This window comes from Cololabis saira, chromosome 3, assembly GCF_033807715.1.
Source record: "Cololabis saira isolate AMF1-May2022 chromosome 3, fColSai1.1, whole genome shotgun sequence".
Classification (NCBI taxonomy): Eukaryota; Metazoa; Chordata; class Actinopteri; order Beloniformes; family Belonidae; genus Cololabis; species Cololabis saira.
Genome location: NC_084589.1, coordinates 42,419,757 through 42,447,541, shown reverse-complemented (window position 1 = coordinate 42,447,541; position 27,785 = coordinate 42,419,757). Strand labels below are relative to the sequence as shown.

Sequence of the window (27,785 nt, the reverse complement as noted above, 5' to 3'; positions counted from 1 at the left end):
CATAGCAACCCTGAAGCTTGAAACACAAGAGTGAGAGAGGAGAGTGGGAGGAGGGGGGGCAGAAAAAAGAGAAAAGTCTTGATCAGCCTGCAGCTTCTGCTCTGCCACAGGGCTTCAGCACTGAGCTTCTGTGAAGGTAGGTGTTTGTTCGGCTGCCTCCGCGTGTCTCTGTCTGTTTCAGGGGATCACTCTGGTGTATTGGGGGTGATCCTCACTTTAATCGCTCTCTGTGCTCCAGATTCTGCATTTTTCTTGACGGGTCAAAGCTGAACCCATGGTGTACATAAGGGCACGGATTCCTCTGCAGAAGTTTCATGGCTTTGCTTTTAGTTTTGGAGCTCAAACTTGTTGTGAAATCCACTTTTTTCTGGGAGTGCTGTCTGTCTAGTCCTCGGCACAAACTTCTGCAAAGCCGAGAACTAGAATACTGTCATTCAAAGGAATCCGGCAGCATGGCACGCTGAGGGGTTAAGCCATCCAGTAGCTGCCATCACCGTGTAGTTAATTTGTCACAGAGGATTTGGAGTGTTGTTTCTGGAAGCTGTTGACTTTGGAAATTGGGAAGGAGGGTAAAGCTAGTCTTGGTCCTACTCATCCCCTGCAGTTTAGCCCCATTAGTGCAGGACATCTGGAGATCTGTCACTGGATCAAATTGACTTATGAGATCTGATGTGACCTTGTTGCTGTTTTTTGCTCCATTACGTGAGAAAGAAAAGCTGCCGAGGCCAATTATACAAACGGCTGTGTATTAAATCTCTGTGTATTAAAAAAAGAGTGAAATCTATTCTCGCAATCTGATCTTGGGGGGTCTCAAAATGGTTCCGTGACACAGTCTCAAGCAGCAACCCAAGCCGGGGCGGATTCACACGACTGAAGTTAGCTGACTTGTGAGGCTAAAATTAAGCTGAAGGCTGATTTGGAATGTTACACTTGGGTGGAAAGACGTGGAGAGGATGACCCTCGGATGGTGAGAAGTCTTCAGAGTCTTCTGCTGCAGAACGAGGACTCGGCCTGGCCCACACTCACACACGCACACACACAAAAAAGGAGAAAAATAAAAGAAAAACTATCTTATTCTGCCTTCCAAGACCTCCAAGTTCACAAGTGCCCTGAAAGAAGACAACTGCTCAGACAGAAGCCGCGTGTAAATCGTTGTGGGGCATTTATCAGCGCATAACCTTTGTCTCGCTGAAATCTAACCCCTTGTAATAGTTTTGTTTTTTCTACTAGTAAAACAAAGTACACCCTCTCTGCAATATCGAAGCTCCTTCCCATTAACTGAAATACGAACCTGTGCACGCTGACATGCAGTCAATCACAATTTTACAGCTTTTATCTAAAATTGGAAGAACAAAAAAAACAAAAAAACCCTCTTTGCTCTTGCGATGACTTCTCGGGCATTTATTGAATGAGACGAGCCGAGAAATCTCCAAATGCTCCAACTGCTGTGACCAAAGTTGTACGCGTGCTTTTGGAAGTCCGGCAGCTGGCCGGAGGTGCAACGTCCATGATGAGTTCAATTACCGGGACAGCACAGGATCCCGTTTTAGCTGCCTTGATGATGAAATCTGACTGCAACTCAACTTTTGTTTCTGTCGTTCTCCTACTTTGACTAATAGCCAGAGGTTTCAAAAGTATTCACATTCATTACTCAGGTAGAAGTATAGATACTAGAGTTTAAAAATACTCCTGTAGAAGTTGAAGTATCAACTCAAGTTTTTTACTCAAGTAAAAGTATAAAAGTACTGGTTTCAAAAATACTTAAAGTATAAAAGTAAAAGTAATGTAAGGGGGAAACAAGCCATTAAGGACAAAAGCCATTGAAAATGAATGCAAATATATTAAAGAACCATATATGTGTACTATTGAGCATTAACATGTGTTTCAGAGAGCAGCAGATATGATGACTAGTTGCCTATAAGTATTGTAATGGTGCAAAAAGTCAAACTTCAGAGGCATGTTATCATTTATCCTAACCTTTATTGGAATGTACATCCAAGTTTAGTTGCAGGAATCTGAGGGAACGGATGTAAGAACAAAACTGGACAAGAACATCTGAAACAACCACAACCAAATTCACTCTATCCGGATGGAGCAATTTAACTGGATAGTTTCTTTTTAAAGGCCGAAATGAAATAGAGTAACGAGGCTGTTTTTAAAATGTAAGGAGTAAAAAGTACAGATAATTGCGTGAAAATGTAAGGAGTAAAAGTAAAAAGTCGTCTGAAAAATAATTACTCCAGTGAAGTATAGATAACCAAAATTTCTACTTAAGTAAGGTAACAAAGTATTTGTACTTTGTTACTTGACACCTCTGCTAATAGCTTATTTCATTTGACAAAAGGCACAACAAATATGGAGCTGTCTGTCACATGGCCGTGTTTATGGACGTGTTGTCAATTATTTGAACCTGCTGGACCTTTGGTCGCGGTGCACCGCCTGAATGTGCGTGAAGGAGGTGTCAAATGTTACTGCCGCCTATTCTAAGTCCTTAACTCTGCTTTCATGTTCAAGATGACAAAAAACACATGTGGGGATTGTACAAATGACTTTTGTTGAGACTTTTTCTTCTCTCCAGCAGCACATGAAAGTCCACTGTGAGGTCTAACCATGGCTGTTTTCTTCAATAACTCCTTTAGACGAGAAAAACTTTAATGGCTGAAATAATAACAAAACGTAAAAGAAAAAATGAAATTTCTTCTTTTTCTTGAATTTGTTTGGAGTACCTCAGATATCCAAATATCCCAATATCAAAGTCAAGTCAAAAACAGCTTTATTGTCAAGTCTGCCTCATCTGCCAAACTTCTTTAGTCCGGAGGTGCAGGAAAAAAATAACATACATATTAAAAAAAATTAATGGATAAGTACGACGGAGTATAAGGGCCAAATTAAGAAAAAAAAAAGGAAATTACGAAAATAAAGTAATAATAATATGAGAATAAAGTCGTAAAATTACGAGAATAAAATCGTAATATTACTAGAATAAAGTCTTTTAAATTAAATATATTATAAATATGTAAATATAATTTCACAAGATGCTCAATATTCAACATTTTAACACACTCCTCCTGTTAGAGTTCTCATAAATTACCACTTTATTCTTGTAATATTACAACTTTATTCTCATAAATTATGACTTTATTCTCATAATATTACGACTTTATTCTATTGCGACTTTATTCTCGCAACATTATGACTTTATTCTCGTAATTTCCAATTTTTTTTGTCTTAGTTTGGCCCTCATACTCCATCGTAGATAAGTGTATATACATGTTATTAAATTAAATTCAATATACTTTATTATCCCACTTGGGGAAATTTGTTGGCCAATGACAAAAACAATACATCACGTGGCGAACCATTTCAGCAACAATTACAAACACACATATACACTAATAATTGAAAGATGCTAAAAGATCACCATAATAAAACACAATATAAAGAATAAGTAAGGCGTTCAGGAGTTCAGGAGTTTGATGGAGGTTGGCATAAATAAGTCTTTAAAGGGATTTAATTTGTGCTTGGGAACCCTGTCTCATCTCCCATATGAAACATGGATCAGTCCTGCGATGGACTGGCGACCCGTCCTTGGGTTTATCTCCCTCACCTGAAGAGAGGGAAGAGCTCCAGCAGACCCCTTGGACCCTGAAGAGGAAGAAGTGATTGGATGGACCTGCAGGCCAGCAGCCGGGCCCTCAACAGTTGTTGTTTATACACTTTTAAGGACAAATAACACTAAAAAAGGAGTCAGATGTTTAAATCTGGTTTCAAAACTCTCCAGAGTCCAGTTTTAAGGGATCAGATGGGATTTGTGGGGAGCAAACCCCGGCCAGAGAGATCCCTCCCACACCTCACAGTCGGATCTGCCGCTAACATCCTGGTCCTAGTACGGTAGGATGGGTAGATGTTCCAGCTACAGAAGCTGCACGTTAGTTTATCAACCTGGACGCAGCAGCCATGCTCATCACCACGTCCAGGGACCATTTAGAGGGATTTTCCTACACTGAAAAAAATAAATCTAAGTGCATGTAAATATTTAAATCTGTGATATTAACAATTAAAAATGAAGTTTGTTGCTTTACATGAATACATCTAGATTTGAACTTAATCTGCATTTGTTCAAAAAACAAGACATTGTGCATGTTTTCCTTAACAAGCAGTATTTATGTAATCCCAGGCAATCTTTTCATTTAAACACAAACAACAAGCAATGATCTTGTTGTATTTACTTTTCCTTTAACAATTTTAATCTATTGGGCAGATTGACCAACGTTTAGATGAAACATGCTTTATTTGTTTAAGTAGAACACCACAGTAAAGAATATCTTTCTTGATCTACTTTAAAACAATTAAGGCGACTTTTTCACATTAGATTTTTATGTAGATCAAGAAAGACTAGTCTTTGTATAAACTACTTAATTTTTAGTATGTACAAAATTCATTTGCAAGTAAAGTCAACTTAATTTAATAATAAAGTAAACTTAACGCAATTAAGTTGACTGTACTTGCAAAATGTATTATTTACATACACAAAATAAAGTAGTTTATACAAAGACTAGTCTTTCTTGATCTACATAATAATCTCATGCAAAAAGTTGACTTATTTTTTTTAAGTAGATCAAGCACAATATTTGTATAAGTGTGGCCTTTGCAGGATTTTTGAAGTGGTCCGTTAAGAATGTACCAGAACAAACTTACGGTAAGCTGTTTACTTTCAGCAGTAAACGTGTATGTTTGTAGCTCACTTAGCTCGCATTGAAATTCAGCTGAAAGCAACAAGTTGGGCCAAAGTGGCTCTCATCTTCGGACACACTTTTTTTAAAATTGTTTATTAATTTGGCTGGCAGGGAGGTATAATATAAGTTCACCGGTATTATATTGATGACTATTAAAGATTTAGAAAACATGCAATCCTCACTGGGTAGCTTAATGTTGCGGCCCTCAACCACCGGGGCCACAGACCAGCACTAGGGTGCAAAATGATTATAACAGGGTCAAACATTTACTATACTCAAAAAAAGAAGAAGAAAAAGAAAAAACCCATTAAATCAAATCAAAAAGGAGCCGTTATGGTTTTGCTGTGACACTGAATGCAGGTTCCACGCAGCTGCAACAGCTGGAGAATCCCGTCCTGAGCAACTGGCAGCTGCTCTGCTGAAACATACACTCTGTTTCTCAGTGACAAGACTCCACAACGTCCCCACTTACCCCACTCACAATATAGTGAACATTATATGTAGTAAATTCACGCTTTTCACAAATACACAGCTGATGTTATTGACGTCTAACGACAGGAACTGAGCTGCGTCAGCTCTAACTGTATCAACGCATATGTAAATAAAGCCAGTTACATCGTGAGTCTTAATCGGCCGCTTTTCAGTCGTCGTTTATCAGCGGCTTCATCATCAGACACGATAAAGTGAAAAAAATGCCAGCATATTAATCTAGAGCATGCGTGAGCAGATGGAGTAAGAGACAAGTAATTAGATAAAATGTGGAGGAAAAGTGTCTGTTATTAATCAAAAACCTCCCACAGATACCGTATACTTCACGGTTCCCTTAAAAGCAGCGACGGCAGCAGGTGTGGGAGACAGGTTCAGGTTCTGAGTGACGGGGGGGATGGGATGGGATGGGATGGGATGGGATGGGATGGGGGGGGTACTAGTCCACAGCCATCTGGCAGAAGCATGTGACACCCTGCTGGTAAAATCCCAGCTCGTGTGGTGGCAGATACAAACCCTGCAGGGACCACTGAGGACAGATTCGTTTATGAGCGTGCCTTGGGTCCGTCCAGGGGGGGAGGATCCCAGAGCGCCAAGTTTATCACCAAAACACAGCTGGAAGTGCCATCTTACCTTCATGAAGAAGGTCTTCATACTCAGCTCAAGAGGACAGTCCCGCAACAATAAGTGATGCTCAAAAGATTTACTCCAGACAAACCTCATGAAGCCTGTTTGGAAAGAACTCGATGTCACACTATCTCCTGAAGTCAGAGGTTACTTTTGGATTAAATGCAGTAAAAAATGAAACATTAAAGGCTGCAAACAGTGATGAACGGGCCCTCGCGCGTGCAATTTTCACCAATTATGGTCAAGGACTCAAAACCAAGTCCGATGACACCACCCACGACTCTTTATGTCAAACCATTCAAAAGTTATGGCAGAAAGAAGGAACTATCAAATATTGACAGCTACTAGTATCACTTCCTGTTTAACGTTGAAGTTTGGCGCGGCGGCACGGCCACGCCATTTTACGAAAACTCACGATTTTGATATTTTTTCATCGTTAACGTCTTTTGTGTCTCCTGAGCGAGTTTTAATGTCGAACGGACAATCCTGCTAGGAGGAGTTTGTTAAAGTACGACATGTGAAAATGGCATAAATTTCGCCAAAATTACACGATTAATTCAAAATGGCCGACTTCCTGTTGGGCTTCGGCCATGGCGCCAAGAGACTTTTCTTTAAGTTGTGACATGATACAGGTGTGTACCAATTTTCGTGCATGTAGGTCAAACGGTATTGTGGGGCTTGAGGCACAAAGTTTTCTAGGGGGCGCTGTTGACCCATTAGGCCACGCCCCTTTTTGACTCTATTAGAATACGTAATTTTTCACCAGGCCTGGCTTGGTGCAAAATTTGGTGACTTTGGGGCACGTTTAGGGGGGCAAAAAGGCCCTAATTTCGTCGGAGGAAAAACAAGGAAAACGAGGAAAATAAAAATTCCTACAGATACAATAGGGCCTTAATTAAGGGTCCTAATTAAAGATCTAACACTGATGAACTAACTGTGTGTTTAGGTAAAACAGAAAATCCCCTGTTCATGGTTTTCCTATCAGCTCACTCAAACCACCTTTTCCGGTGTATTCTCTGTTTTTCATGGTTCTTCATCTGGTGATCTGTTGGTGCCGCCAACATTTTGACTGATCTGCTTTAGTTTGGTGGAGGAAGTCATGAAAGTTCTTCTCATTCGTTATCAGCACGTATCTGGGTCCCCTGCAAAGCTCTCTATCTGCCGATAAAACACAGATCCTCAGAGAACCCAGGCCATCAGGCCGAACTTGAATCCACAAATATACAAAACAAAAACCTTCAGTTATTTTAGGGGTTGGAGAAAGTAGCTGATCTTGTGAGCTGCAGCTGCACCTCCTCCTTTAAATGTCCTCCATCTTCTCGGCTCAGAGCTCAGCTGTGTGATACAGACTTCCTGAAGTTGGCTTTATACATTAGAGCCCTGAAGTGCAGCAGGAACAGCCTTTAAAGCTGTTTTCTATCTATAACAACAGCAACAGTAGCTTTGAGATGCATATTGAAGCACGTGGAATCTGATGTCTTTAGATCAGACGTGGGTGCTGCCATCATGTGCTTCTGAAGTGGATACAATCGGATATTTCTTTATTTTATTTCTTTAAAAATGCAATCTCGGGTCTGAACAGCTGTATCAAACGTCTGCTCGGCTTATACGTCCCCTTGAGTCGACATCCATCGTTATTATGTGCAGGAATGAGACAAACAGCGCCGGTAATGACAAAAACCAACATGGAGGACAGCAGTGATGCAGGGAGTTTTAGTTTAACTCTTTTTGTCATCATTATGTTCAGAAGCAGGTGTCTTTTCCCCTGGTTCCCCAGTTTTGGTAAACTCTCGGAAAATCCATCAATGTACGCATTTATTTCCACTGTAGAACAGTTTTTTCTTTCTCCTTACATCCGTAGCGTGCAGCGCGTTGTTCTGTTCTGCATGCAGGTCAGATCAGATCAGGATGAAGAGTTTGCGCTGAAGACTGACAGCGGTCACGTTGTAAAAATATGAATTTGAACAGCCACCAGCAAAAAAAGAAATGAATGTAGAACAAAAAAAGGAAATGAGAATAAAAGCTTGTAATAAAAACGTGGTCACAGAGTGTGTGTGTGTGTGTGTGTGTGTGTGTGTCTAGTATTACCTGACCAGTGATTTCAAGAGAGAACAATCTTACAACCAAAAAAGTTTTGTGTGTGGTTTGCACAGAAAGGCTGTCTTTCTTTGGTGCGTTGAAGCAGTTGTCATGGAAACCTGGTCATTCGGCTGTGGTTTCTGTCAGGCTTTTATGCTGCTCTGTGTGACTTTGTGTACAGGAACTCGATCCCCCGACACCACAAACAAATCAATGTCTCGTATCAGACATTGATTTATTTTTTTTATCCAACATGTTCTTGAAAATAAAATATGAAATACAACACAAATGCAAAAGCTTAGTTCTTTATCCTGAATAACTTCTCCAGTCAAGTTGATCCTTCTGTAAAACTACTTAAAAAAAGCACATTTTTGTTTGTTTGTTTTTGCCAGAGCTGGGTAGAGGAGCCAAAAATTGTACTCAAGTAAAAGTACTGTTACTTCAGAATAATATGACTCAAGTAGAAGTAAAAAGTACTCATCCAAATAATTACTTGAGTAAAAGTAAAAAAGTACTTGGTAAAAAAACTACTCAAGTACTGAGTAACTGTTGAGTAACGTCTGATTTATTTTTTTAACACAACCATTCAAACAGACAAAAGTACAAAATAATCATCTTCAGGCAAATTAAATCAATAAAATGATAAAATAAATTAAAATGAATAAAAAATAAAAAAATTGCTTAAATTAAAATAATCTTAAAGTAAATTCAAGTACTTTAATGCATAATAAAATAAATAAAATAATAACAGAATAAAAAAGATAAATTAAGCACAAGTAGCACAACATTTCAAGCCTTTGTACTTTTCTTTTTTAACCAGGCAGAACTAGAACAAGCCCATGAACTCATAGAAACTCTCTGTGTGTCTCTGTGTAAATGTGACAAAACATGCAAAAACAAACATTTTTCCCCAAGAATCACTCAGTGATTTCATGAGATTGACACGTACGCGGATAAAAGGGATAAAAGAAAAGTAACAGCTCAACGTAGCCTAATGTAGCGGAGTAAGAGGAACAGTTTCTTCTTCACAAATCTACTCAAGTAAAAGTAAAAACTATAGTGATTCAAAACTACTCCTAAAAGTACAACATTTCCCAAAACTTACTCAAGTAAATGTAACGGAGTAAATGTAACTCGTTACTACCCACCTCTGGTTTTTGCCTATCGCCATTTATCTGGGCGTAAAAAGCTACTGCCGGCTGATATTTAACACAAGCATGTGGAGGTGTTTGTGCGGCCGTGGCCTGAAGACGCGTCACTCAGCGGGCCGCTGGTATCTGCTGGGACATCAGCCCACTCACCTGTTTGCCCACCCAGCTCCTCGGTATTCAGCTGTGCCTCGGAGCAAAAACCACCAACAAACAAGAGGACTGGAGTCTGACCCCCTCCCCTCCGAGCCAGCTGCTATGAACAGAGGAGTAGAGGCATGTTTGAAAGGAGCTTTCATGATGCGTCTCTGTGGGACTTGAAAACGAAACAACAACCACATGCGTGCAGCAGAGAAAGCTTTGGTCTGGATTAGAACCCACTGGAGAACACGGAGACACGGTAACTTTGCGCCAACGCTCCTTGTTTCATTGGTGTGGCGTTTGAACAGGTCTGCCTGAGGGAACTATCTGAAGATGTGCCAAGCTTGAAGGGTCAACCGAAGATTACTGATGTTATTGTTGCTGTGTTTTGGAAGATAGAGGGGATATTTCTGACTTTGAACTATGAAAATCAGGTTTTTTTTGCATTATTGTTGCAGGAATACTGCATGCATGAGGTTAGCGATGAAGCATCGATCGTGGGATACGTGGAGGAGTCCTCACTGTTAACACGATGCCGCCTGGCTTTGTGTTCATAAGATACGCGCTGGTTCACATTGAGTCTCTCTTCCCCTGCCAGCCTATTAAAATGATTTATGTTGCCATAATCTGATACTCCTGTTTCTCTCTCTCTCTTTCTTTCTTGGTAAAGACACAAGTAACTTGAGCAAAGTTGCATAAAACACTGTTTAATGATGACCTACGTTGCTAAATATCCCTTTAATTAATCCTCCAAGCCTTGCCGATTGAATAAAACACATTCTTCGACCCGATATGCAACGGTTTTCCTTCTCTGTCCAAGTTGGGTAAAGATTTGGACAGAAAGTGAAAACACTGGCTTCCAAACCTGCTGGTTGTGTAACTGGCGCTCTGACCCAGAGGCGTACATATCACTGTGGCATTTCCTCGTTGGAGGGTCCTGCTTTGTTTGAACTCTTTGCTTGTTCTGTGTTCTCGGCTGCAGGTCTGTCCGTGCGCATCACTGTCTGCAGATCCGTTTTCGGGTGGGTCCTCTGCAGCATGAGCGGGTGTCTCTCAGTGATAAATAAGGGACTGCTCTTTCCACTCCCCTCTGCATTTGGCTATTCTTAGTCGCTGTGTGGAGAGCAGAGGGTTTACAGTTACAAATGTGTGTCTCTCTCTCTCTCTCTGTTTCACTGCAGCCTGGCTCGACCCCATCACCTTTCAAACAGCAGTGCATGTTTACGCAGAATTATGCGCTCCTCAGTACCGCGGATGTATTATCAGAAATGCATCTATTATTATCGGCATCAGATTAATAAACACTGATGGCGGCAGTTGATAAGCCCGCTGAAATCACTTGCCAAGGTCGGTGGTTGACAGAACTGGAGGGCAGGGGACCCCCGGTAGTCATTAACGGCCTCCAGGAGGTTCCCTCGTGAAATGAGGCGGAAGATGGTCATCTTTTTCAGAAATTAGGAAAAGCTTGGGATTAAAGTGAATAGTTGCATCTACCCTTATTTTTTCATTTACTCAGTAGCGTGAAAATGACGGAACATTGAACAACGCTTTACTTATCACGGTAACACGTCTCTGGTTTCTCTGCCTGTTGTTAACCAGCACGTTACCGTCCCTTCTTAATTCCCTATCGCTCTCTCTACATGCACGAAAGCTGGATCAATGCGGTGGAGACCAGAACCGGTTCCTGCAGCCACGTCTTGATGAATCACATCGTAATTCCTGGCAGTCCTGTTTTTTTTACTCCTGCCTTACTACTTGTGCCGTTTCTGAAATGTGCGGTACAAATAATAACTAAACTTGCCTTACTTCCTGATGTCTCGTCTTCAGCCTCTCTGGATTTTGGGGTGTACGGTCGATATTATTCAGGCTTTGGGAAGCTCAGCTTGCTGCACATATACACACATATATATGTATATATATATATATATATATATATATATATATATATATATATATATATATATATATATATATATATATTTTTTTTTTTTTTTTTTTTTTTTATTTATTTATTTATTTTTTTTAATTATTTTTATATATACATATACAGGACTGTCTCAGAAAATTTGAATATTGTGATAAAGTCCTTTATTTTCTGTAATGCAAAAATGTCATACATTCTGGATTCATTACAAATCAACTGAAATATTGCAAGCCTTTTATTATTTTAATATTGCTGATCATGGTTTACAGCTTAAGAAAACTCAAATATCGGGGCACGGTGGTGCAGCAGGTAGTGCAGCCGTCTCACAGCAAGAAGGTCCTGGGTTCGATTCCCGCCGGGGACGCTGTGGGCGCTGAAGTGCGTGTTAGTTCCCCCATGACTTCTCTTTGTGACTTCTCACAAAAACATGCACACAGTCCTGGGCTATACATGCCCCCTCCGGCCAACCGGGGCGCCAGATGGGGTGGGGAGGAGCTGGCCGGACTAACGTGATCCTTCCACGCGCTACGTTCGGCCGGAGAAACCCCACCCTGTCTGGTGAAAAGATGCGGCCTGCTCACTCCTCAGGTTAAGGAGGAGACCTGAGCTCAGTGCAGGGCCCTCCCGGGGTTGGGAGAGGATGGCAATGCCCAGGACTGTTAGGTAGGAGCACTGGGTGATAAAATGGGGAAAAAACCGGGATAAAAATATAAAAAAAAAAAAAAAAAAAAAAGAAAACTCAAATATCCTATCTCAAAAAATTTGAATATTCTTGGAATCTTAATCTTAAACTGTAAGCCATAATCAGCAATATTTAAATAATAAAAGGCTTGCAATATTTCAGTTGATTTGTAATGAATCCAGAATGTATGACATTTTTGTTTTTTTAATTTCATTACAGAAAATAAAGAAATGTATATATATATATATATTTATATATATATATATATATATATATATATATATATATATATATATATATATATATATACAACCTTCCTGGTGTTGGAGGCTCATCGTATCAAATGTTATAAAGTGGCGGTATTACCAGCAAACAGCCTTAATAGGATCCATTTCAGAAGGCTGTTTTATGGAAAAATCCCCAGAAAATGTTTAAATGATCAGAGCTGCTGCAACAGGTGTGGCGTCACTCCACAACATGCTGGTCTGTGTGTTTTAATGATATTATGAAATGTTCATTAGGTATGAGGAACATTTGGGGAGGTGAAGACAGTTGAATAAAGACGTGACTTGAAAGTTTCATAGTAATTCACCCCTTTCTCTCTCTTTTTTCTTCTTGCCAGTGGCCTCTCGCCCGGGGTGTGCAGCGGTGTGTATGAGTGCGTGCGTGTGTATGTAATTCAGCACCATGTCAGACCCGAGGGACATCGACGAGGATGCCATCCTCAAGGGCCTCAGCGCCGAGGAGCTGGACCAGCTGGAGGAGGAGCTGCAGGAGATGGATCCTGAGGTCTGAACACACGTTTGTTTCCTCTGCAAAACTCTCACGTTCACGGCCTGTGATTGCTGTCTGCAGCGCCAAAGTACCTCACATGCTCAGATCTGGTGCTTTAGGGGTCACATACTGTTGTTTTCTATTTTCTGACACTTCAGGTGGTCAAGTTTACACTAGATGGACTCCAGATTTCAAGTTTTTTAGTCTGAGACCTGAAAGAGTAAAGAGGGATGCTCAGTAGGATGAGGATAACCTCTCCCAGGTCTCAGAATTGTAAATAAATAAAATACAGAATTGACAAAGGAGGGGAAAAAACAACATAAATCACACAAAAACTTGCAGATTAGCTCACAATTAAAAGTAAATATCAGATATTATTGGCAGCATTTTTATTATTTTTTTCATGTTTCTTTATTGGGTAGTCGATGTAATGCATATTACACAATAAACATTTTTTAAAGGATTCGACAGAATACCCCGTTTTATATTTTACCACACACACACACAAAACAAACAAAAAAAAAAAAGTAAAATAAATAAGGACACAAAACTTAACATAACAAACACCAAAACACACACACTGTAAAATACGTAATTATAAACAGGTCCCAAAGTAAGTACTAATTACCAATCAAACTTTGACTGAAGACAATAATAATAGGAAAAATAAAGTAATAAAATAAAATACAAGACACACAAAACAACGACAAAAAAAATAAAAAAAAATAAAATAAAATAAAATAAATAAATACAAATTTTAATAAACAGACATAAGAGGAACCCTAAAAAAATAGACATGGTTAGCAATACCATACTTCCCTATAATTAAATTAAATCAAATTAATTTAATCTTCCAAGGATGCCAAAGAATTAACAAGAGAAAGAATAGGCAGCATTTTTGAAAAAATCTGAAATACTGCAGAAATACTGCAGCTTTATTCAGAACTGTCCCTTTTCTTTTCTCTTCTTTTCTTTCTCTACCTCAAACTGCTGCACCTTAAATGTTTATTCTGTATCATAGAAATACCACATTTGTTTTATTGTTTATTTTACTACCAAAGAGCGAAATTACTGGAGTCAAATTCCTTGTTGGACAACGTTCCAACTTGGCCAATAAAGCTGATTCTGATTCTGATTCTGATTCCCTGACTGACTAAGCATTTGCCTAAAACGTTAAGGGCCTCGTCTCCACTCACTTGCTCCACATAGACGGCGAGATATCACTCCAGTCTCCAGTAAGTTTCACTGCCAACATAACATCTGACCTTGTGTTCTCCCAGAATGCCATCCTGCCAGCTGGCTTCCGGCAGCGAGACCAGACTAAGAAGACCCCGACGGGGGCCTTCGACCGCGACGCCCTGATGCAGCATCTGGAGAAGACGGCCCTGGAGGACCCGGAGCGGGAGGAACTGGTGCCCTTCACCGGAGAGAAGAAGGGTAGGAGGGGTTTTCCTGTTCCTCCCTCTCCTACGTCCGCTGGTGCAGTGCTGCAAAATGTTCCACGCTTCATTTAGTCCTGCTTTCATGGCTGCTGGAAGTGAAAGTCAGCGTGGTTTCGTCGTATTTTTCTGTCTATTCTGGGTGGGAGACGGTAGCTCTGCACCTGCGGTTCATGCTTTGTGTTTCCTAATCTTCAGACAGCTGTAAAGTGTTGCACCACTGCACAGACGCTCAGGGTTCTTAGTTTCAGGTCTGTGTTGGGTTTTTCACAGCCCAGTAACTATCAAGGCCACTATGATATTGCCACAGCGCACAACGACTTGGCTGAGAATACATTTTATACATCAAATGAGAAGAAATGGAAACTATTAATACCACAGGTACATTCATATTCTGACAAAAAAAAGGAAAAAAAAGGTTTCTTATGGGATCCCCAAGTGAATGTGCAGATTAAAGAGGCGTGGCCACAGAAAAAGATGAAAATGTACAGATCAGGTTCCTGTGGAGTTTAGTTTTGTCATAAGAGCTACAGGACTGTCTCAGAAAGTTAGAATATTGTGATAAAGTTCTTTATTTTCTGTAATTCAATTAAAAAAACAAAAATGTCATACATTCTGGATTAATTACAAATCAAATGAAATATTGCAAGCCTTTTATTATTTTAATATTGCTGATTATGGTTTACAGTTTAAGATTAAGATTCCCAGAATATTCTAATTTTTTGAGATAGGATATTTGAGTTTTCTTTAGCTGTAAACCATGATCAGCAATATTAAAATAATAAAAGGCTTGCAATATTTCAGTTGATTTGTAATGAATCCAGAATGTATGACGTTTTTGTTTTTGTAATTGCATTAGAGAAAATCACAATATTCAAATTTTCTGAGACAGTCCTGTATAAATCTTTGAAATCTCTTTCAACCATTTCATCTCTGATTGGTCCGTCCTCTTTCCGTCTCCAGGAAAGGAATTTATCGCCAAGAAAGCATCTGATATCCCGGAGCACGAGCAGGTGATGCTGGAGCCGGAGCTGGAGGAGGCTCTGAAAAACGCCACCGACGCAGAGATGTGTGACATCGCAGGTCAGAATATCATCATTACCATTATTATTTACAATCACAGTAAATAATAATGAGTGTAGTTTTGATTCATGTGTGAATAACGTGTTTCATTCTTTCATGAAGCTCGCTGCACACTTTGCTAAAATACCAGTAATTCACGACTCTCCATCCCACATCAGTTCAACACATGTCCTCATTAAAAGGGACATGTAGAAGAGTACTTGAAGATATTCAGGTCCTGCCCAAAAGATGACGCAACATGGTCTTTTTATTTGAGTCTATATGATCTGAAAGCCTGAAAATGTAATTCCAGGGCACTGTGACATCACAGAACCACATGAGCGTAAAAGTATAACCAGCTTGTAAAAATTGTACTCAAGTAAAAGTACTGTTACTTCAGAATAATATGACTCAAGTAGAAGTAAAAAGTAGTCATCCAAATAATTACTTGAGTAAAAGTAAAAAAGTACTTGGTGAAAAAACTACTCAAGTGCTGAGTAACTGTTGAGTAACGTCTGATTTATTTTTTTAACACAACCATTCAAACAGACAAAAGTACAAAATAATCATCATCAGGCAAATTGAATCAATAAAATAATAAAATAATAATTCATTCATTCATTATCTTACCCGCTTTATCCCTTGCGGGGTCACGGGGGTCTGCTGGAGCCTATCCCAGCTTATTTTAGGTGAGAGGCAGGGGTTACACCCTGGACAGGTCACCAGTCCATCGCAGGGCCACATATAGACACACAAACCATGCTCACAATCACACTCACGCTCACACCTACGGGCAATTTAGAATCACCGATTAACCTAAATATGCATGTTTTTTTGGGACTGTGGGAGGAAGCCGGAGTACCCGGAGAAAACCCACGCAAGCACGGGGAGAACATGCAAACTCCACACAGAAAGGCCCCTGCCGGGCCTGGGAGTCGAACCGGGGACCTTCTTGCTGTGAGGCAACAGTGCTAACCACTAAGCCACCGTGCTGCCCAAAAGAGGATATAAAATAATAAAATAATAAAATAAATTAAAATAAAAAATAAAAATGAGCTTAAATTAATATAATCTTAAAGTATATTGAAGTACTTTAATAAATAATAAAATAAATAAATAAAAAAATAAATTAACCACAAGTAGCACAAAATTTCAAGCCTTTGTACTTTTCTTTTTTAACCAGGCAGAACTAGAACAAGCCCATGAACTCATAGAAACTCTGTGTGTGTTTGAGTCTGTGTAAATGTGACAAAACATGCAAAAACAAACATTTTTCCCAAAGAATCACTCAATGATGTCATGAGATTGACGTACGTGGATAAAAGGGATAAAAGAAAAGTACCAGCTCAACGTAGCCTAATGTAGCGGAGTAAGAGTAACAGTTTCTTCTTCACAAATCTACTCAAGTAAAAGTAAAAGTACAGTGATCCAAAACTACTCCTAAAAGTACAAAATTTCCCGAAACTTACTCAAGTAAATGTAACAGAGTAAATGTAACTCGTTACTACTCACCTCTGCATTCACTGCACTGCTGACGTTTGCAGAACAATGAGCAGAGGTGAAAGCAGGTTGGTGAAAAGGGATTTTCTGTACTTTATTACTATAGAAGTTTGACCAACTCACACAGCAGACATTTAATCAAGACCTCAGAAAAGTGTGCCAGTGTGTGGGGGACCGTATGACGCGTGATGAACCCCAATATATGGAAATAGGACACTAGGTAAAAATGTACCGGTAGGTCACAGTGAACTGAGCTCAGTAAATGTACAGCAGACTGTCTGTGTTTGTTTGCTGTCTCTATAAACACGTAGTTTTAGGGCCAGGCAGGAGAAAAAATATTTGAGAGGGGAAGATTTGTTTTTATTGTGCACTTCGAGAAAAAAGTCAAAAGATAGAGATTAATGTTGAAATGCAATTTCAAGAATAAAGTTGAAATTTCGTGAATAAAGTCGAAATTTCGCCTTTTTTCTCAACATTTCGACTTTTTTTTCGACATTTCAACTTTATTCACAAAATTTTGACTTTTTTCTCAACATTTCGACTTTTTTCTTGAAATTGTACTTCAACATTAATCTCGACATTTCGACTTGTTTTCTCGACATTTTGACTTTTTTCTCGAAGTGCACAATGAAAAAAAAAATCTCTAAAATATTTTTATTTTTCCCCTGCCTGGCCCTAATACTCTTCCGTAGAAACCCTCATGAATCCCTAATGTAGATTTTCTTAGAGGAATATGTGACAGACGATGTCCTAATAAGTCTTCAGGGAGCAAATATTGAGGTTACCGGGAGACTTACTTATATAAATCTTATGTGATAGTCAGTGTTATTGATTAGTCCCATGCTTCTCCCTTTATGGCATTAAGGATCTAATTCAGTTTTTCCTATGAAGTCATCTGTTTGTGCTCATCCATTTTCCCACCAGCGGGTGCTAATTACCCCATAATCCCGTGCACAGCATAGTGTGACCTCAGTGTTTTCATCGCCGTGGCTCTGACCCACATATTTGCACGGACCTGTTGTCTCTGCACCAACTTCATATTGTTTCCCTCAACACACTAAGTCGTCTCCGACTAACAGTAACAGCCCGGGCCAGACGTACAGGGGCTCCAATTCCCCCCACTCAGCAACACAAAAATAAATGAGGCTGGCCCGGGCGGCCAGGGGAAGGGTGGAGTGGATGTGGGGGTGGCGGGGCCACAGATACTGTATCTGTTTAAAACAGACCAGCGGGAAGCTGCTGTGTTCACACAGAAAGACTCATTTTTCTGGGTTTCTTTATGTAAAAAGTTCATCAAAATGAAACTTTGAATGAACAATGGTGTAGGTTGTTTTCTGATCAGGATCCTCCGGTAAAAGTCACAGGAAAATACTCAGGAAGAGTTTAGAGTTCTTAAGAGTTTAGAGTTTATTTTACAAATAATTAAAAAACACAAATACAGATAATAATCAATTGTGGTTTGTAAAATGGGACTCCAGAAGCTACTGTAGCTTATGAATAAGGGCCCAGTCACACAGCAAAACAATTACACATATAATACAAACCTTATAACCTAAAAAAGAAAAAAGAAAAAACACACAATAAAACCCTGAGACCTCCTCAGATTTCCTAGATACAAAGATATTCTTATAAAAATAATACATCAGGTATAGGTACATAAAAAATTTAATAAGATACATAATTTAATAACAATTTTTGTTTAAGTCTCTTTTTAAAAATTGAGAGAGATCCAGACTCTTTTATAGCATTTTATATCAATCTCATTCCAAACTTTTGGACTTTTGCAGGAAACACTGAAACTTGTACATTTCAGTTTCCTTTTCTTTCCCTTTAAAAGTTGTTTTCCCCTTGTGGCGTGTTCATGAGTGGGTTAGGGTTAGGTTCATGTGTTCATGAGTGGGTTAGGGTTAGGTTCATGTGTTCATGAGTGGGTTAGGGTTAGGGTTAGGTTCATGTGTTCATGAGTGGGAACATAAACTGGGATGAGATGACAGAGTCTGTCATTGAGTCTAAACACTACATGGTACATCACACAGGCATTGTGGAAAATGTTACTCTCAGTAATTTCAGAAGCTTATATCCATAAGCCGATCCATATCCATATTTTCAGTCCTAAAGAGTTCATTTAAAACCCATTTTAATGATGTAATCGAAATGGAAACGACTGTTTTTACTATAAACTCATGGGCGTCTAGTTCCAGCTGATGATCAGTGATTGGATAAGCGCTGTTTAGGGGAAGGGTTTGGCAAAGGAATAAGAGTTTATACTTAATGATTGTCACCAGAACATTTAAAAAGGTTCTGTACATTAGGCCTGGCAGAACCCCGGATGGTATTTTAAAGCGGGTGAAGCCGAGTGATAAAACCTGTTTGTTGTTTTATTTTTTTATTTTTGAGTGTGATCCACAGATAGGGTTGCCACCTTTCAGAAATAGAAATAAGGGACGCCCCGATTTCAGCAGCGCAGGCGCCAAAAAAGGGACATCCCCAAAACTTCTGAACTGCATAGAAATGTATTTTTTATATGAAAAAACAGAATGCTTGGATTTAAAGTTTAAAGTGCTTTAATAGCATTGAATTTGCATGACTGTACAGACAGACAAGCATACTAGTAACTGAACTATCCTATTCTATGTATGTCCACATCAGCCAAGATGTAGAATATAGCTACAGGTGAAGAATATGGTGTAAAAGTTAATTTATTTCAATAATTCAACTAGAATATGGTGTAAAAGTTTATTTATTTCAATAATTCAACTAGAATATGGTGTAAAAGTTAATTTATTTCAATAATTCAACTAGAGAATGGTGTAAAAGTTTATTTATTTCAATAATTCAACTAGAATATGGTGTAAAAGTTAATTAAAAAAAAAAGTTAATTCAACTTAACTGCTACTAGTTCGACTAGAAAATGTGTTAAATGCAGAGAAATAATTTCCCCATTGTGGGATTACTATGGGAAATTTATTTTTTATTTTTTTAAATTTATTATTAAAAGGTGAAACTAATATATTACATAGTCTCATTACATGCAAAGCAAGATGTGTTAAAGCTTTATTTGTTATCATGTTGATGATTGAATTGTTTATTGATTTCATAATATAGAGATTTTTTCATTTGGGGTTTTCATAAACTGTGAGCCATAATCACCAAAGTTATAACAAATAAAGGCCTGAAATATCTCACTTTGAATGTAGTGGGAAATATTACATTTGTTTCACCTTTAGTTGAATTTACTACGAATTAAGTTTTGCAATATATTCAAATTTTCCGACCTTCACCTGTATATTATGACATAAATAAATAAGAGCATAATATGTCTCTGTATTGGTTCAATGCGGAACGCAACTTTTAATGCCCAATTACGTAACAATTCCGTATTGCAAGGGACGGGTGGTAAGCCTATCCACCGAACAAGCTAACGGCCCAAACAGGCCGAGCGGGCCGGCACCAGAAAGGAGGAGCAGAGGAGCGTGTTTGTCCGGCTCCATCAGTCTGTCCCAGCGACTGTGATTCTAACAGTGGACGGGCTCCAGATGAGGATTAAACCTCAGTTTGCCTCTGTCACTCTTTGTCTGGGCTTTTTGGCAGCAAAGAGGATAAAATAATGAATAGATTGGCTGACCCAAACTAGGAGAGCATCCAACAAGTCACCCTGAAACTTTGACATACAGGACTTTATTCAAGATAATTAGTTTGTTGTTGAATGCAGCTTTTTTTTTTCTTTCTTTTCAGCAGTTTACTTTTCGCAGTAGAGCCCCGGTGGGTTATTGTCAGAGCCAAACCGGATGATGTGTGGGTGTTAATGGCCAGTGACACCCATCCACCAACCCCCTCCGCAAACTCCCCGGCCCCTGACCGGGCAGCTGTCCCCCTGGACACCAAGCCCCTCCCACGGCTGCCCACATTGGGGCGAGAGGCTGGTGGGAGGGAGGGAGGGAGGAAGGGAGGAAGGGAGGTGGGTGCTGCTGGCACAGCAGTTGGCCTGTGACACGGTTCGGTGCCGGCAGGTTGCAGGAGCGGGCAAAGAACTGGGAAACTCCGCCCTCTACTGGTCACAAGCGGTAACAACAGTAGAAAAAAAATGGAACTTCAGAATTCAGTTGGGGACAAGTGGACAATATTAAAGGCAAGGGGACCTATTATGGCATCTAATACCTATTTTAAACAGGCCTTGAATGTCTTAAAAACAAGCTTTTGATTGTTTTTTTGCTAAATAAATTAGAAATTCAGCCTCTGATCCATGTCTTTATCTTCTCAGTCTCTAACCTCATTATCTATGCAGGATTCTGAGTGGGCGGGGCTATGATAATGAGGCTCTGTGCTGATTGGCTGCCTGAATGACGCGATACACCGCTACGAAAAAATGGCGGAAGCTCCGGCCGGCGGAGTTAGTTGTGGGCGTGGTTTCAGCATCGGAGGTCACCCTATGTAAATTGAATTTTGGTTACGTAACGACGGGAGCAGAATCTGAACGGCTCGTAGATCCACATCACACTGGACGGCTCATCCGGGCGGCTGTACAGACACTGCAGAATTTGGTTGCTTTCCTCCTTCTCTGAGTTGGCAGGCTGAGGGGAGACCATTTTATATATGTTAAAGCAAGAGAAAACGTGTTTTTCAGAATAGGTCCCCTTTAATTTTCATTTAACTGTGATAAGAATTATTTTATGTGTACAGATTTTTTAAGTTCCATTGTAGGCTCCCACTTTCAAACTGCTATTACTGTGGATATCCCTGGAAATATGTCACTAAATGGCGGAAAATGAGAATTCTTTACATTATATTACTGTTTTCAGTCGTTAATTTTTTCTTAAGGAAATGTGGTCCTTTTCACATGGAAACAGAAGGATTCAGATATAATAAGTAAAATGTTTGCATTATAACACTTTCAAACTGCCATTACTGTGGAAATCCCTGGAAATATGTCACTAAATGGCAGAAATGTTCATTCTTCTTTACATTATATTACTGTTTTCATTGCTTTTCTTGAGGAAATGTGGTCCTTTTTATATGAAAATAGAAGGATACAGATAAAATAAGTAAAATTTGCAGATAATGTTTGCGTTACAATGCATATGAATCACTTTTCACTTTGAGCGGTAAATTGCACATGATGTGCTGATATTTAACGCTGCATAAATCAATATTCTTATACTATCAGTAGATGAAATTGCTGCATAGATATAATGTGATGGGGAAAAAAAATCCTAAAACATTATCACATGACTTTTTTTCTGCTCTGGTTTTAATGTTTGTTAGTTGAAACCATGAAATTATAGAGCGTTAAGATAATACAAAAAAAGTAGAGATAAGCAAAGTGGCTTATCAAAAATGCAACATGTCACATTTGACTTGAATAAGGTTAAATTATCTCCCTTAGACTGCACTGAAAATACTACCAACTAGATTTATAATTACATGTGGTTTAAACTGCAGTTTTATATACAGGAGTGTCTCAGAAAATTAGAATATTGTGATTTTCTGTAATGCATTTACAAAAACAAAAATGTCATACATTCTGGATTCATTACAAATCAACTGAAATATTGCAAGCCTTTTATTATTTTAATATTGCTGATCATGGTTTACAGCTTAAGAAAACTCAAATATCCTATCTCAAAAAATTTGAATATTCTGGGAATCTTAATCTTAAACTGTAAGCCATAATCAGCAATATTAAAATAATAAAAGGCTTGCAATATTTCAGTTGATTTGTAATGAATCCAAAATGTATGACATTTTAGTTTTTTTAATTGCATTACAGAAAATAAAGAACTTTATCACAATATTCTTATTTTCTGAGACAGTCCTGTAGTGTTCAAAAACACTGAAACAAACAAACTTGACAAACCAGTTGTTCACCACCAGTTTAGCCCCAAACAATAGAGGAAACCCACCCAAGAACTGAGGACCCAAAACAGAGCTGAAACCTGAAAAACCAAAAACAAACCTATAAACTGTCTGTGTCATCAAGATCATTAAAAACTCGGCCTCAACTGATGTTACTTTGCACTGTGTTTACAGTTTAACTGCACAAAAATGAGTATTTTCAGAGAGTTATAGTCTGACTATCTGACCAAGACCCTTGTATGCATGAGGTTATTACTTCGTTACTGTTTTTGGTCCCTGAAACTGTCGGAAACTGCCAGCAATCATTTCCAACTGAGCTCAGATGTCACAAACCTTCTCTTGACGCAACAAAGACGCACGGAGAGGACATGTACGATACAGGAGCCCAGCATTAGCACAGACCACAACAACAAATCAAAGCAGAACACAAGCTGTGACATTTGATCGCTGATATTTTTATCATGGCATCCATTCATCCTGGCTGTTCTCCTGCACCTGCAGCTATCCTGGGAATGTACACGCTGATGAGCAACAAGCAGTACTACGACGCTCTGGGCTCCACGGGCAGCATCGCCAACACGGAGGGCATCAACAGTGAGTGACAGCACTGACCTCCACTTTACCCGTACAGAATAAGCAGGGGACTCGTCTTTTTTCCTGTTTCGCTCTTGTCGTAGCTTTGTTGTCATTTCTCTCTCAGGTGTTGTGAAACCAGATCCTTTCAAGATCTTCCCTGAGGAACCCCCAAACACCACCAACGTGGAGGAGACTCTGGAGCGAATCCACAGCAACGACAGCGCTCTGGTGGAGGTCAACCTCAACAACATCAAGGCAAGTCCCTGCACAGCAGAGATATACCCATGCAGGCGATTTTGGTGGTATTCTTTTTTTTTTTTATATATGTTTTTATTGGCAGATTGTTTCCACAATACAGAGCAAAACAGATGAACATACTTTTTTTTTTCTCCCTCTCTCCCCATCCCTCCCCCCATGGTTATCATCATTAATTTTCTTTTGGGAATAGCAAAAAAAAAATTTAAATAAAAATAAAAAATAAAACAAATAATAATAATACAAATTAAAAAAATTGTAAATAAATAAAAATATATTATATTATATTATATTATAATATAGTGACGTAACAAAAAAGTAGTAGTGCAATGAATGTAAACTTAAATAAGAAAATAAAATGAGAACGAAACCGAGATGGGTTATCTAGAGATTAATAATTATTCTTAGATCAATAATTAGCAATTCCAGTAGTAGTCATAAGTTATACTAGTAAAAACTTGAGTCGGAATATTGTCATATATCACCCCCAGAGTTATATACCATATAATTGGGCTGTTACTATTTTTAGGGATAGAAAAACAAAAAACAACGAACAACAAAAAACAAAGACATCAGCTCAGTCCTTTGGAAGTACCCTCAAATTTTCAAAATAGGTAATAAATGGTTGCCAGCTCGAGAAGAACCTTTGTAATGAAGATTTTGGTGGTATTCTTCAACAAAAAATAAAAATTAACAAAAAAAAACAACCTCTGAATGAACTTGAAACTCATGAAAAGCTACTTGGAAAAACCATAATGCTGGATGTCAAAGGTCAGAGCTTCTTAAATCAAATAACAATGACAGCAATGAAGATAAATTAAACTAATATTATGTTGCACATTCTTTTAGCAGAAATTTTAATATAAATTGCTACCTACAAGTCATCTCCGTGGCTCCTAATGAGCCGTCTGCATCTACCAAGATTGTGTGGTCCTCTCAGCAGTTTGATTCACTCCAACACATGTCGGCGTGAAACCACCCGGACCAGAAACTGTTACCAAACATAACTGACCCCCCTCCGTGTTTCAGAGTTGCTGTTGTTTTTGTGGAAGGCTTTATTTCCTTCATCTGTAAACATCAAGATGATGTAACAAGCCACAAAGCTCCAGTTTTGTCTTATAACTCCGCAGGACATTCTCCCAGAAACCATCTTTCATTTCAGTACACTTCAATCTGGATTTTAGTATTTGTCTTTTAGCTGCAGCGTCCTCCTGGATCTTCTTCATTGTTGTTGATGATGTGATCACATTCACATTCTAACATCGTTGATTTTTCTGCCGGGATTTTCAGCAAACTCTCTCCTGCCATGTGCAGTCTGGTTTAAGTTGCCAAATGACATAAAAAAGATCTTTGTCTTTTGGGTAGAAATCTTTGATTGAGGTTGACCAAGACATTTGAAACATTGATTTATGATTGTTATGAAATAACAAGTTGGCCCAAGCCCGTTTTAAAATACTCACACAAACAACAAGTCCTTTCTTTCCATATCCATACGTAAGCATGCAGATTTTTACGTGAGCCAGTTGCTTTTGGTTTAGTTACTTTCTGGAGGAATGAAGCTATCTTTGAATGAGCTGTAAGGGAACCATTAAACTTGTAAAGAGTCAACAAAGTGAATTTATTCAAATGATCAGAAAGGCAGATGTATAAACTTCAGCATTACAGCGAAGCAGCTGCAGACTGGAGGTTGGACTTTACTTTTTCCTCGAAATTTCTTTTCAAAGCTGTGTTTTTCTCAAGCGCCATACTAGATTAAAATGTATTCATAAAGGAGGCTGGATATTTGACTTAAACCTGAAAGTCTGTGACATTTATTCATCTTGACAATCAGGCCTCACTAAAGTGATGTCCTTTTCTGATTCCTGCAGGACATTCCCATCCCGACAATAAAAGAGGTCTTCGAGGCAATGAAGGGGAACTCCTGTGTGGAGGCTCTCAGCATCGCTGCTACCCGTAGCAACGACCCCGTCGCCTATGTAAGTACACACGCCAGCCTTTTCTATGTGTGCCATGGGATTTAAATTAGTATTGCTGGGAAATTTGAATGGAAACAGAGTAAATGTAGTTCAAAGTTAACATGCAGTAATGCAACTTACCACTAAAGATTCACTGGAAGCAGATCAAATGAAACATTTAAGTTAGAATGGAAGAGGATAATTAAACATCCCATGAAATCCACATGAAGGATGGTCGGCTTTAAAACAGCGTAGATCTGGAAACTGCCCCGTCTGTGTTTACATGCGCGTGTGTTGACAGGCGTGCGCTGAGATGCTCCAGGAGAACACCAGCTTGCAGAGTCTTAATATCGAGTCCAACTTCATCACTGCAGACGGCATGATGGCCATCATCAAAGCCATGGCCAACAACGCCACACTGATGGAGCTCAAGATCGACAACCAGGTCAGAACTATGCACGTCTTACAGCAGAAGTCGTGTACTATGAAACAGGATAAATGTGGAAGAAGAAGCTGCATCTTGTTTGAGGTGAACACTTCTCCCGTTCTTCGGCACAGAGGCAGAAGCTTGGAGACTCGGTTGAGATGGAAATCGCCTCCATGTTGGAGAACAACTCCAGCATCCTCAAGTTTGGCTACCACTTCACCCAGCAGGGCCCCCGCGCCAGAGCCGCCATGGCCATCACACGGAACAACGACATGCGTAAGAAGTTCATGGGTTACCTGGGAGTTAACAGTAGGAATGGGCGATATTTTACCGTTCACGATACACCGTCAGAAAAATTCCCCACGGTAAGAATTTGTCATCTCGTGGTAAAAGCGATAAATACCAGTTGGTGACGTTTTTGTGTAACAAACATGGCGGAAGGCAGATCTGAGAGCGAGGAGCTCGTTGTTAAACGAGGCTCCAGCTCCGTTATCTGGAACTGGTTTGGATTTAAAAAGAGTGACGAGGAGCAAACATCATCTATTATTTGCAGAGTCTGCAAAAGCAGAAGGAAATGGTTGTTACATTTTGATATAACGTTTGACTATTACGAAAAAAAAATTGCAATAGTATCTAATTTGTGACATGTTCCAACCACAGGTTAATTTGCACATTTTATTTATATTAGAAGAGGTCATCACTGATAGGATTTTATTTTCAGTGAACCTTTATTTATTTGTCCTGTTCCTTTATTTATCAGGTTGTATTTTTTTCTACTTTGTGATTTTATAAGCTAAGAAAACTTGAAGGACAATGGTACTTTTGCTGTTTGCTGTTATCCAGCTGTTTAAACCATAAAGTTAGAATAAATGTTGAATCTGTTCTTACATTTCAAACTTGTTTCATTTGAGTCATTACAGTTTTGTACGACGGAGTATTAGGGCCAAACTAAGACAAAAAAAAATGGAAATTACGAGAAAAAAGTCATAATATAATGAGAATAAAGTCGTAAAATTACGAGAATAAAGTCATAATGTTGCGAGAATAAAGTTGTAATAGAATAAAGTCGTATTATGAGAATTGTGGTTATATTATGAGATTAAAGTCGTAATATTACGAAAATGAAGTCTTAATATTACGAGAAGTCGTAACATTATGAGAATAAAGTCGTAATATTATGAGAATATAATTTATGAGAACTCTTCTCCCTGTGTAAAAATGAGGAATATTGAGCATCTTGTGAAGTTATATTTATATATTTATAATATATTTAATATTACGACTTTATTCTCGTAATTTTAAGACTTTATTTAGTCTTAGTTTGGCCCTAATACTCCGTCGTAGTTTTGCAGTACAGGTAGACTAATTTAATTGTTTTTTATTAATCAATTTAATTGGTGTAGTTTAGTAGTATTTAGTATTCTTTTAGAGCAGTGATTTGGGGGCTCCAAAGACTGAATGTGGTGATAGATTTATAGTTAAAAAGGTGGAGTTGAACTGGTATTTTTTTTTATCGTCATTTTTATCGTTATCGGGATAAATGCCAGAAATTATCGTGATACATTTTTTAGTCCATACCGCCCATCCCTAGTTAACAATGGATAAATAATAAATAAATGAACATATCAAGTTCAGGGACTGGATTTAAACTGCCTTTTACCCATAAGTCACTGATGTGTCACTGTACTTCTCTCATGCAGTTCGCCAACAGAGATTAAGATGAAAGCAAAGGTGGAGAGAAAGAAGAGAAGCTACTCCAGCCCCCGAGAGCCTTCCAAACAATGCCAGAGCCGGCGCTGCGGCGCGTCAGAGCCGAACAGATTAATCCGGGTCATTGTGCATGGTGGAAACCACGTCTAACATCCACGTTCAACCATTTCACTTCATTTTACTGCTGCAAGTTTGTGCAGACTTCTGTGTTCATCATAAAGGCATGTTTAGGCAACAAGAAAAATGTCAAGTGTCTTCTTTTTGTGCTTGTTAGTTTGTGCATCACCAACATCATCACAAACAATTCTTTTCATGAATGAAAACGTTTTCATTGTGGTGCTAAATTATATGTGGGGAGGGTCAAATCTGTAAATACTTCAATAAAAATATATGTTCTAGTATTCTTTCTAA

The 27,785-nt window shown here is 38.9% G+C and overlaps 1 protein-coding gene across 1 annotated transcript; it reads left to right on the top strand.

Annotated features, from left to right (window-relative positions):
* On the top strand, nt 1-27,785 carry tmod4 (tropomodulin 4 (muscle)). The gene is made up of 10 exons (XM_061718573.1): nt 1-136; nt 12,446-12,612; nt 13,878-14,034; nt 15,000-15,119; nt 22,953-23,045; nt 23,152-23,282; nt 25,151-25,258; nt 25,539-25,682; nt 25,796-25,940; nt 27,365-27,785. The coding sequence occupies exons 2-10, from the start codon at nt 12,511-12,513 to the stop codon at nt 27,385-27,387; spliced, it is 1,023 nt and encodes a 340-aa protein (XP_061574557.1). The 5' UTR covers nt 1-136; nt 12,446-12,510; the 3' UTR covers nt 27,388-27,785.